The sequence below is a fragment of the Ornithorhynchus anatinus genome, chromosome 7, assembly GCF_004115215.2.
Source record: "Ornithorhynchus anatinus isolate Pmale09 chromosome 7, mOrnAna1.pri.v4, whole genome shotgun sequence".
Classification (NCBI taxonomy): domain Eukaryota; kingdom Metazoa; phylum Chordata; class Mammalia; order Monotremata; family Ornithorhynchidae; genus Ornithorhynchus; species Ornithorhynchus anatinus.
Genome location: NC_041734.1, coordinates 52,053,658 through 52,066,090, shown reverse-complemented (window position 1 = coordinate 52,066,090; position 12,433 = coordinate 52,053,658). Strand labels below are relative to the sequence as shown.

Genomic DNA, 12,433 nt, shown 5'->3' with positions numbered 1-12,433 from the left:
AACCCTCCCTAAATCAATGTAGAAAGTACTGAGGATAGGGCCGTAAGTTGTGAATCTTAAAAGTTTGAAAGAAAAACTGTAGATGTTCAAAAATGCAGTAGGATACAAATGTTACTTTTTTTTTTCTTTTTTAACAGGAAGACGGATCAGAAGTTGGTGTTGGGGGAGCCCAAGTTACCGGTTCTAATACAAGGAAACACATCCTGCAGGTCTCCACTTTCCAGATGACTATACTCATGCTCTTCAATAACAGAGAAAAATATACATTTGAGGTATGGGTTTCAATTATTCATGTTTAAATGAAAGCATGCCATCTTTTTCCTTTGTTACAGACTTGATAGGTTTTTCTCTTTACACCCAACCCAAAATACTAGGAAAGCCACAGATTTAGCTAAGTGTCCTACATTATGCCGAGATCAAAACTGCTGCATTAACTGCAAGAGCTGCGCAAAGAGGACTGAAGGCAGACCCCTCGACTCTGGTGCCCCTCCTCAATAGACCTGACCGGTGGTTTGGCGAAGGCGATACACCTCCAGACTCCAGTGCAAAAACCATGCACGCATCAGAGCCTTGAAAATCTCTTGGCTCGGGTGGGCCACCCAAGCAGACAGAACCAGGGGTCTGCCAGGGTCGAAAACCCTCAAACCTTCATGGTGAGAGGTGTCATCTGATTCTCAGGAGCCCACTGGACCCCAAAAATCGGAAATTGCCTGTATCTAAAAATTCAAAAAAGTGGAATGAGTGTCTCTTGCTGAGTCATTACTTAGATATCAGTGAATCAATCGGTCGTTTTATGGAGTGCTTACTGCGTGCAGAGCACTGTACGGAGTACAACGTAAGCGTTGGTAGACACGTCCCCTGGCCCCGACGAGCTTACAGTCTAGAGATGAGTGTACAGTCTAGATACTCATTTTTCCTCCAATTTCTACAGCTTTTAAAAGCGGTACTAATGCTTGAACCGATTCAGCTTTACTTCACAGAGCTGTGCTGATGGGCAGTTAATTTGTTCCAATTCGCAAGTTAGTTGCCTTGAAATAACGAGCAGCCGACTGCAACTTTTCCATTCTGGTTTACATTTGACTCTTTCCTAGAAGTATTTAACTCTTCTTTCCAGTCTAAAAATTCTTGAACCTAAAAATCTTGGTGCAAAATTGGGTCTGGAGCACATGAGAATATACCAGTTACAAAATGCGTTAAGAAGGGCCGGCCGATTTTATGCCAAAAATTCAGGGATAGAGTCATTTTGTGGCACTTCAAGCCACCTAATCTCTATGTCTACTGTAAATAGTCTTATGGTCTCATTCCAGATTGGTTGATGAAATGTCAAAACAGAAGGGCTTGGTCTTGTTTGTATTGTGCAAGCTTCTAATTGCTAGGCTTGGTAAATTAGAGGAAAATTTTAGTTCATTGTATAGCGGGGCTGTTACTCCAACCACTTACATTATTAATGAAGGGAATGCTGGCAGTTAATGTTCAGTATCTTCCGGTCTACGTGGAAATCACTTAGATATAAACATCTACAAAGGAGGGTTTATTTTAAAATAAGATGGATATCACCTGCAGTTGTATTTAAACCTGCTTCTAAACGGGGTTGAGTGTGCGTATATGTATTTCCATACATACGTGTCCTAAACTTGAGAAAACGGCCCTTTGGTTATATGAGGTATGTTGCCCCTTCTTGTTTAATAATTGTGATTACTCTTTTTCAGTGGTATTTAAGTGTTTACTGTGTGCCAGGGCACCTTTCTAAGTACTGGGTTAGGTAGAAGATACTCAAGTCTGAACGCAGTCCCTATCTCATATGGGGCTCCATTGTCTAAGACTCACGGTGGTAATTTTGTTAAAATTAGCATTCATACTTGAGTTCCAGCTGGTTCTATATTTTTAACTCTCTGTTTTGACAAAAATAAGACATATGATTAATTGCTTATCCCTTACTAGTGATTTGAAATACACAGGTTTTACCTTCAATCACATGTTGCTGCCTATTTCCTTAATAGTTTTTTTGCTTCCTTCTTTTTGGCCTGAAATGAATAGAGAAGCAGCATGGTGTAGTGGATAGAGCATGGGCCTCGGAACCAGAAGGTCATGGGTTCTAATCCCAGCTCCTTTACTTGTCTTCTGTGTGGCCTTGGGCAAGTCACTTCACTTCTCTGTGCCTCAGTTACCTCATCTGTAAAATGGTGATTAAGACTGTGAGCCCTATGTGGGACAGGGACTGTGTCCAGCCTGATTTGCTGGTACCTGATGCATAGTAAGTGCTTAAAAATAGCATTATTGTTATCAATAATAATAATAACTAAACAGGAAAATATTGAGAATCTGATGACCAGTCATAAAATGATTCCAGGTGCATTATCCATTATGCCTATTTATTATATATTGCGAGTTCAAGTCTCAGCTTTAGAAAAGGGTGTGGGACATAATTCGGTATTCATTCTGACAAATTCTTAGTAATATATTATGGTCAACAGAGAATGGTGTCCTGATTTTAATGAATTCACAAACTGAAATTAATTTTAAAATTTAAATTGGGTTGAAGTAAAAGTAAACTTTTTAAAAAGAATGTTCAGTGGAGAAATGTTGCAGCTTCCATATAGATTCATTAGGGACTGGTTGAAAGTGTAGCCACCATGGTCTCATAGGCCATCCAGTAATGTTCGTACAACGCTGTGAACAAAATAAATTGAAGTGATCTCATTGATAATTGTATTTTTCAGTTCTCTAAAGATCTTATTTGCTTAGGTGTCTTAGCAAAAGCCATTATGATTCTTAATTAAGAAAAGGTGCAACCAAATGACATGCCTTTTTTTTTTTGACTTTTTTTGGCTGTTTTTTTTTTGCCCCCCCCCCCCCCCCCCCAGTATTTAAGTGCTTTCTATGTGTCAGAAACTGAACTAAGTGCTGGAGCAGATAGAGCTAATCAGAGGCTCACTGTCTTAATCCCCGGTTTACAAATAAGGTAACCGAAGCAAAGATGATTTTAAGTGATTTGCCCAAGCTCACACAACAGGCAAGTGGCAGAACCAGGATTAGAACCCAGGTCCTGCCAACTCCCCGGCCTGTGCTCTATCCACTAGGCTATGCTGCTTCATCAACGCTCCTAGAAAATGGCTGGGAAAACAGTACCAAACTCATACCTTTGTTTTTGCTCTGGTTCAAAATCCTCCATTTGTCAAAACTGCCTCTTTAGCTAGGTTGATTTACCCGCAACTTTAACTATCCGAAGGAAGAAGTTTTGAAGTGATAAAAAGAAATGCACAGTTCGCTGGAGAGCTGGCCTTCTGCTACTGCTCAGAATAATGCTTTCCTAATAAGTATCACGCAAATCCAGGACAAACTAAGTTTTAGCACAAATTCTCAGCTTTTTAGAAAGTGATACCATCAAGGCTGGTCAGTTGTATAAACCTGACTTTTGTTGAATAATGCTGAAAGGATGAAAGAGGATCAGCCCGAGGCTGATTTTGGGGGGGGGGGGCGCGTAAGAGTTTAGGATTTGTGTAGAGTAGCAAGAAGCTGAACTCCTTAGCATCTACCCGGTTTTGTAATGGACATTAGTTACAAAGTACAGCCGCAAGTAGGAGCCGGAAAACTAGTTGGAAGAAAGAAATCTCTTCTTAATGCTTCAAGCGAATTCAGGTAAAAGTGCAGAAAGTTGAGGAATGGGGATAGTTTTCAAAGATGCCTCTCCTCGGTTTTCCCTGTGGATGTGTTAGGTACCCACTGATTCACTCAAGCATTTCTGTTCTGCATTTCATAATTATCCAGTTAGTAGGTATTTGTATTTCACTCCATAGTCGATGTGCGTTGTTTTTTGTTTTTTTAATCTTGTTTAATGTTAGATTCAAGCTTTTCCATCTGGTCCTCCGTAGTAAATTTAGAAAATGAGAGTTTTTTCTTTCTCTACGACTATAACCTCTAACTTAAACTTTTCCAAAAAATCTAATATTAATATGATGGATTTTTCAGGAAATTCAACAAGAGACCGATATTCCTGAAAGAGAGCTTGTTAGAGCCTTACAGTCTCTCGCGTGTGGTAAACCAACACAGCGGGTTCTCACTAAAGAGCCTAAGTCCAAGGAAATAGAAAATGGTCATATATTTACGGTTAATGATCAGTTCACATCCAAACTGCACAGAGTCAAGATTCAAACAGGTAACTGGAATTATATTTACCCATTTTTTTCCTCTTAAAATTTCTCATCTGTTGCATTTTTAGTAAAAAAAACAATGATCTAATGCTGTATATATACATCAGGCTTAAGGACAAATAGATGCAAAGTAATCAATGATAGAAATAATAGTTAAGTTGCCAACTTAAATCCTGAAATAAAGTTAAACACTTATCTTCTTCCCTTAGTTTATTTTTTTCCCATTTCTTTCCAAATGCAATTTTAGTGTCACTTCTGTTTTCAAATTACTCCATTAGGCAGATTGGTGAAAACTCCTTTGTTAACAGTAGCTATTATCAAAACTCAAAAAATGTACTTCTGATGAGTAAAAGAATAGAGTGGTGAAAGGAGCTGTCCTATTCATCTAACATATAATTAGGAAATAAAGCAATGGGAGACAGAAAGATATTGAGAAAAGACATCAAGTAAACTGCTCTGTCTGAGAAGGTAGTTTTGACTGAAAAACTAAGCCAGCATTTACTATGGCCTGCTTGATATAATTTGAACTACGAGGTCCTCAAAATTAGGCAATGTACTGCGACATGACTATCTTACATTTTCTCTGTTCATAAAATTATTTTTTCTTTGACGCCATCATCACATTTAAGTTCAGTGACAAAATTGTTAAAGCAAGTTTTAAGTAATCTCTATTTCAGTGGGTGCACATGTTTGATTTTCACTCCTTCCCGTAAAGCAGATCTAAAATTATTCAGATAATTATGGTGGGGCTTATGTATTTTGGCTAACGTATTTCTTAAACACAGAGGGGTCATTGTTCATGCTGATACTAACTCAGTTTGAGGACTAGTATAAACTAAACCAAAATTTTGTGTCCACGAGCATTTGGTATATTACTGTTGGATTAAAGGTTTACCGCAGATCCCATGTAGCAGTACAGTGACATCCTTATCCTATGAAATTACTCCCTCTTGATCAGAATCAGTAGGAAATGTTTCTTAATTTTTCATAGTTTTTGAATTATAGAACTAAAAATGTAGAGGAGATGCTTCTAAACAAAAAAAGGGTTGGAAAGGTAAGGATTATTCCTCTTTTAGAGAAAACGTATTTGAACGAGTAAATATTGGGTTCAGAAAATCCCACTTACCCTAGGAAGGCTTCCCTGGTTTTACTTGACAGTGCCCCAGTTGCATCAGATCAGTGCCCACTATTGACATTTCTGTACTTTAATCATATCCTCAGCACTTGGATACATATGTATGTTTTTATTTGTATTTATTTTTTTACATTGATCTTTTTTTCAGCTGCTTTGACTCGATGTATTTTTAGTGCTTCCTGCTTACTCTTGTTCTTCCTCAACCTTTCACTATCTATAAATAATATTGTCTTTTTCCCCTGTTCCCCCCCCCCCCCCCCCTTACATTGTCTGCCATTAGACTGTAGTTTTAAAGGCAAGGCACCTGAGTCTTGTTTCTCAGTAACAAAATGTTATAGTGTGTAACCTTCAGTAGGTGCTCCAGTTGAAGCTCAATCAATCGGTTGTTTTTATTGAGCACCTACTGTGTGCAGAACATTGTACTAAGTGCTCGAGAAAAATTGTATCGTTTGAGGACCCAGTATTTAATTTAATGATATTTTCCTTAGTTTTTCAGAAAACCCATTGGAAAGGCAACTGTGATATATTAAGCTGCATGTGGCAACCGTCTAAAGTATGAACTGTTCACCTGTAAACTAGAATTCCCATTTGTTGAGAATAGGCAAATGAAAATGGACATTCTCTGGTTAAAGCTTAATTTATAAATCCTTTTCTGATCCAACTGTAGGTATTGAACAATATTTTTTTTCTTTCAGTTGCTGCCAAACAAGGGGAATCGGACCCAGAAAGAAAAGAAACAAGGCAGAAAGTAGATGATGACAGAAAACATGAGATCGAGGCTGCAATAGTGAGGATAATGAAATCTAGAAAGAAGATGCAGCACAATGTGTTAGTAGCAGAGGTAAGAGAAAAGCCCTGGAGAAGGAGCATGGCGTAGTGGAAAGAGCGCGGGTTGGGCGTCAGAGAACCTAGGTTCTAATTCTGGCTCTGACATTTGCTTGCTGTGTTACCTTAGGCAAGTCAGTTAAATTCTCTGTGCCTCAGTTTTCCTGTTCTCCCTCCTATTTAGATTGAGAGCCCCATGTGGGATGGGGACAGTGTCCAAGCGAATTAATTTGAATCTACCCCAGCGCTTAGGACAGTGTTCAACACACAGTAAGCGCTCAAGAGATATTTTAAAAAATTAACTTAAAAGATAAAGCATTTGGTTCCTGAATGCAGGAGGTCTAAACTTGAATAAACACATGTCCAAAGAGTAGCGCACGCCACTCTCCTCTAAAACGGAACATCTGCCGAGAGGGAGGGCTTCATCCCCGATCGTGAAGGTGACCAAATGAAGACTTTTAATATGGATGACTTGCCAAGAGAGGAACCTGTAACTAAGAATGTACTACTACTAATAATAATGATGATGGCATATGTTAAGTTCTTACTATGTGCGAAGCACTGTTCTAAGCGCTGGGCTACTGCCAAGACCTCCCAAACTGTGACATGGGAAGTTTTGGCAAGGGCATTGAGAGAAGCGGCATGGCTCAGTGGAAAGACCCCGGGCTTGGGAGTACAGAGGTCATGGGTTTAATCCCGGCTCCGCCACTTGTCAGCTGTGTGACTGTTGGGCAAGTCACTTCACTTCTCTGTGCCTCAGTTACCTCATCTGGAAAATGGAGATTAAAACTGTGAGCCCCACGTGGCACAACCTGATCGCCCTGTATCTACCCCAGAGCTCAGAACAGTGCTCTGCACTTAGCAAGTGCTTAACGAATACCAACATCATTATTATTATTATTATTGTTATCCACCTCCATCTTAGCTTGGAACTGCCTTGGGTTGAGAGGCGATCTAAGGTGTTACTGTTAACTTTGTGAGCCGGGAAGGAAAGGTGGGGTAAACTTTTATTCCCTCATAATGCAATGTAAAATGTCTTTTCTTACCATTCTAGGTAACTCAACAGCTGAAGGCCCGATTCTTACCAAGTCCAGTTGTTATTAAAAAACGTATTGAAGGACTTATTGAGAGAGAATATTTGGCACGAACACCTGAGGATCGTAAAGTATACACTTACGTAGCATAAAATGCGTTCAGCAAATTGATTTATTCTTGGACTATAATCTTCGCATGAACTGGGAAGTTCTTTTAAATCATTAAATATTAAGACGACCATCTCTTCTATTAAATTACAGTACGTGTTCTAGACCATTCAGATCAAGCCTTTTACTCCCTTGAGAGTTTTCAACATCACTTGATTGAGCTTCAGGCTTTTCAACGTTACTCCTGTAAAGGTCATCTTTACAGTTCCTCGGGAAAATGTGAATGTGCCGCGTTTGTTTTCAATACTGTATGAAAACAGGAAAAAATAAAAACAAATTTAGAAAATACAGCTCATTAAAAAATAAAAATTGTTGGAATTTCATTTCCCCAGGTCTTCAGTGTTGATGTAAATGTGTTTCTGTAGTGTTGCTTAGCACTTTGCGCATTGTATAACTTCTTTTTTCCTTTTTTTTTTTTTAAAAAAAAAAGGCTTAAAAAGACAGGATTCACAATTATATTGCTCTGCTTCAGAAACTTCTTAGCCATATTTAATTTTCCAATTAGATAAATGTTCAAACTTTCAAAAAGCCAATTTTCGCATGCTTCCCTCTTCCAGGTGCCACTGATATTCTAGGCATATGATTTGGAACTCAATTATACTTCAGCAATTTGGTTTCTTTCCTGATGTAATTTGAGTTCCTCCAAATTAAGGGCGATACTGATTAGCTTTCTTCTGGATGATTTCTAGGAAAAAGGAAAAGATTTTAGTGTGTATAAATTGTATAATAATTTTGCTGTTGTACTCACTGCTGGTAGTGAATTGTACAGGGCATTGTTTTTATTTCATTTACTGTAGACAAATTCAAAATAAATGGATTTAGTGTACACATACCCACTCATTCAAGTGTGTCAGAGCACAAGGTTGGCAGTTCCCTATACTTAATTCTGCCTCTCTAAAAAGCACACCAGTCTATAATTAGTTCATGAATGTCTTTGGGGTTTTTTTTAGCAGTCATAGAATTTTTCCACCTTAAATACATCATTTGAGAGGGAGAAAGTGAAGCAAGCCATTGTGCATTATTAATTTACTCTTTTTCAATGCCATCTAAAAATGCAATAAATAAGATGACTTTAATCTTAATGAAATCTTCCATTTTTACAGCCAGCAATCTGTTTACATAAATGTGATGGTGTTTCAGAATTAGTGATTCCTGGACACATACCACCTATATAGTTTGAAAATTTTCATTTTTTTTTCAAGGATGTGCTTTAAGCTGAAGTTTTCCTCAGATGTCCTCTACGTGGAATAGTCACAGATGTTCTTTTTTTTCCCCCCAGCTTCCCTTTTAAGTACAAAGGTTATCTTTCCTTTAACTTTGAAGCATTTTCCTGTTTGTTTTTTTGTCTTTGTTTTTTGCCCTTCATCGGGCGATGTTTCAAACACGTAATAGGTACAAACCACTATCGATTCATGTCTGGGTGGAAAACTCGATTGTAACTAACAAGTTCAAGTAACTGACATTTCATTGAGTATTAAGTACAGATGATACATTTATTAGAATGTATGTCTCAGAAGATAAGTTCTGTTCCTATTATTTATAGTAAAGTTTAGCGGTTGAATTTTAATTGAGATTAAAAATTCCACGAATAGTTTTCCCGTGCGTCTTGGCTAATAATTTTCCTTCTTTTATTGGGTGTATTTTTGTTTGCATGCACAGTACATACTTAAAACCATTTTGTCGAGTCCCGTTGTATGCTTACATTTTGCACGTTTCATGCTGAAATACAACTACAGAGGACAAAAACAGTATGCGCGTCTCTGTTTGGGGAGATGTCTACCCCAACTACCTCCAGATTTGAAATGCCTTCGGTCGATTTTTGTATTCTAGAGAGAGCTGAAAATTTTTAGGTTGACATTTTATGTAATTTGAATTTCAGTAAGAAGTTACGCATTTAACATCCCTCAATTTTTCAGGGTTTTGTTTTTTTTCCATTTACAGTTTAGCACTCTCGTTTCAGTTAAATATAGTGTGTATAAAGGCGACTGAGTTTTACTTCACCAGAGTCATGTTCTCCAACCATAATCAGATGGGGATGGAAACTCATTTGTAGAAGAAAATGCCCAAGATCAGTCTACACTTAAAATATTTTGATACTACCGTTCTGGAGGGCTTTATAAGTCAGTTATCTTTCACCGTGGCAGTAAAATGAGCTATCCTTGCATTTCTTGGAGTTCACAGTTAAGGGAAAAGCAAATCAGAAATGGTGGCACCTTTTTCCCATCCTATCTGCCAGTGTTTTTCTAAAGTTTGTATGTCATCAAAATATGAAGCACTGTTAGTACACTTTGGGTGCAAGTTATGTGTATTGGAGGCATATAACAACATGCAAGTTATCTTAGAAAGAATTCCAAGTTGCATGGATTCTGGCCAAAAAATTTTAGAGGCATCACAACTATCCTTCTTGTCGTGTCGATTCAGATACTGCTCCATATCTAACCCCATTTCAGGGTTCTACGCAGTTCCTGCAGTTGTCATTTCTGCTCCTTTATTTCCCAGTCTGCTGTTGTGTATTCCATCCATGCCCATAATCCCCCTTTGTGCCCCTCGGGAAGAGAAGGGGCAAATTAGGAAGATGGTGAGGACCCAGAAGTGGCAAGTGCTCTGCACACAGTAAGCGCTCAGTAAATACGATTGAGTGAATGAATGAATCAGATGGCACCGGAGGACAAAAGACACTTAAAAAGCACATTTAATCTTCTAGCAGAATACGAGAGCTTTACGTCTGTCTCCTCCAACAGGGAATCATTGATAGATTTTGATAAGTGTTAGGAAACTAGACTGCCTTCCACTGAAGCAAAAGCTTAATTACATTGGTAAAAAAAAATGCTAGTTAATTAACTTTGGGCTTCAATCACCTCAGAAAACTCAGTTGTCCAGACCTTTCCAAGAGCAGAGCAAAGAGTTTTGTGTCTAGATTTTAAATCTATTTAAGAGGCCTGAAAAATTGATTATTTTGAGAGGTGACAGGTGAAAATGAATATACTATAAAGAAGAGTGGAGTTCAATGACATAAAATGGACCCTACAAAATATGCAGCTCTTCTCTAAAGTGTCTAATGAAATACCACAAAATATTTTCCAGACCCTCAATTTTGTATGACACCCTACTTCTCAGTGCCACGATAAATGTAACTCTTTCAACCAGAATATCCAAATAGCTAGACTGGCATTGGACTAGTTTATTGAGAATTTGAGGGTTTAATGTTTCTACGTGAAGAGTTACCAATTGAATCCAGGGTTTTCCAAAGGTAGATACACTGTACTCTTTTTTTTCTTTCTTTCTGCTCTTGAAATTGATTTCTGTAATGTGTTTTACTCCTACGGTTTATTTGTATCTAGTGGGATTTGTCTCTTTGAATTCCTTAATTATATCAATAGTGAAATGCAGAATATGCAATAGATTATAGAGACTTCTATGATTGCAGGGAACATATCAGTTGATTTTGAATTTGAGTAAGACTGACTCGTTAAATGATCTAGCCTATGTTATGCACATTTAATGTGGTCTCCGGGTTGTAAGTCCACAGTTCTAATGGCTCGACAAAGCCTAAGGCCTTATTTCAGTTTTAGATTCTCAGTGACTTCAAATAAATCTGGATCCCTTCTTATTAAAATGTTACATTCAGTACTTCTGTTCTGCTTGTGTTTTAAAACTGAGGTAATTGGTATTTGAGGCTGTTATCCGGAAAATTAAATTACCGAGACAATAGCCTCTCAAAATCTAGAAGGCTCGAGATCTGGCCAGTACGAGAACGAATCGCTTTCTAGATTTCTGATGGTTGTTTTTGGCTACGTCTCCACACAACTCACACGCGTGTTCACACGTACGAGGTCTTACACACGCCGCATGCGTGAGTTCAGGCCTAGGCTGTGTCTTTACCACTCAACTCTTGTGTTTCTGGCAGACCCACTGTGAGCGCAGCTGGTATGTTGGGACACCTGAGCCACATATCTGCCTGTTGTGGCAGAACTTGACCCGAGAGGCACGAAAGGCTACTTCACCCCTCCACAATGTGGTCAGGGAAGGGTGTTATGCCGTGCTCTACTTACGGCCTGCTTCCCGCTTCCCTGCCTCCTTCTCTAACTCTGGTGCACTGAGGCAGGAGGTATGCCAGTCGACCCATGCAATCTAGTATTCTGTGGGTGAAAGACCCCAGATTTTTGATGGTTGGAATTTTCACTGTCATATTGCATTTGCGGAACAAGGCATCTCTTGTGGCTCTGATGGTTAAAACTTAACGTTTGTGGCCCAAATTTCAAAGGTCCAAGTGACTTGAAATCTGGAAGGCAAAATACATGTTTATTTTGAACTTGAGGGTTGTGGGCTATAGTAGCTCTATAGCGAATATCGCTAAAGCGTCTTGGTTTTTCCTCTGCAAGCTAGTATAATTTGACTTTCTGCCATTAAAAAGCGTGTCACGGAGAACCCCGACGATGGGATTAGTAATGAAGAAAGGGACCTGAAACTGGTTCGAATCAAGCCTGGGCAAGTCATCTGTTTGGCGATTTTAGTAAAGAGTATGCAGCAGAAGGCCCAGGAGGATTACTCCCGACCGGATGATTGACAAGCTTGGTACGGCAGAAATAAATACCAGAAGAGTGAATCTCATATTTACCTTCCCTGCTGACTGGACTGTCTTGGTCATTCTTGATTCTTGAATAATTTTCAAGAAACAGACCCAACCAGGATGGTCTTGCTGGTCTTTTCCTCCTACCACAGGAACAAGAGGGCCTGAATTGTTCACGTGGAGCTATTTTATCACTAACATGGGAAGCAGTCTTCCCAGGCTGGGCCTCGAGAAGCAGCGTGGCCTAGTGGAAAGAGCCCAGGCCTGGGAGTCGGAGGATCTGGGTTCTAATCCAGGCTGCTCCACTTGCCTGCTGTGTGACCTTTGGGCAGAAGTCAATTTCTCATCCCCTCAGTTATCTCATCTGTAAAATGGGGGTTAAGACTGTGGGTCCTGTTTGGACCAGGGGCTGAATACAACTTAGTACAGTGTCTGACACATAGTAAGCACTTATATACGTTAAAAAAAAAAAAATCTTAAAAGGGCAAGTCTGGGAATTGATCTTCAGGGTGGTGTCAGCGGCTTTTGGTGCATAGGAGGGACTGCACTA

At 39.0% G+C, this 12,433-nt stretch overlaps 1 protein-coding gene across 1 annotated transcript in view; it reads left to right on the top strand.

Annotated features, from left to right (window-relative positions):
• CUL3 (cullin 3) overlaps positions 1-8,389 on the top strand; it is a 105,033-nt gene extending 96,644 nt beyond the window's left edge. The window contains exons 13-16 of the mRNA XM_029068606.2: positions 138-272; positions 3,970-4,156; positions 5,982-6,127; positions 7,166-8,389. Coding sequence (XP_028924439.1) covers positions 138-272; positions 3,970-4,156; positions 5,982-6,127; positions 7,166-7,297 — 600 coding nt within the window. The 3' untranslated portion in view covers positions 7,298-8,389. The remainder of the gene's footprint in view (positions 1-137; positions 273-3,969; positions 4,157-5,981; positions 6,128-7,165) is intronic.
• Positions 8,390-12,433: the final 4,044 nt, after the last annotated feature.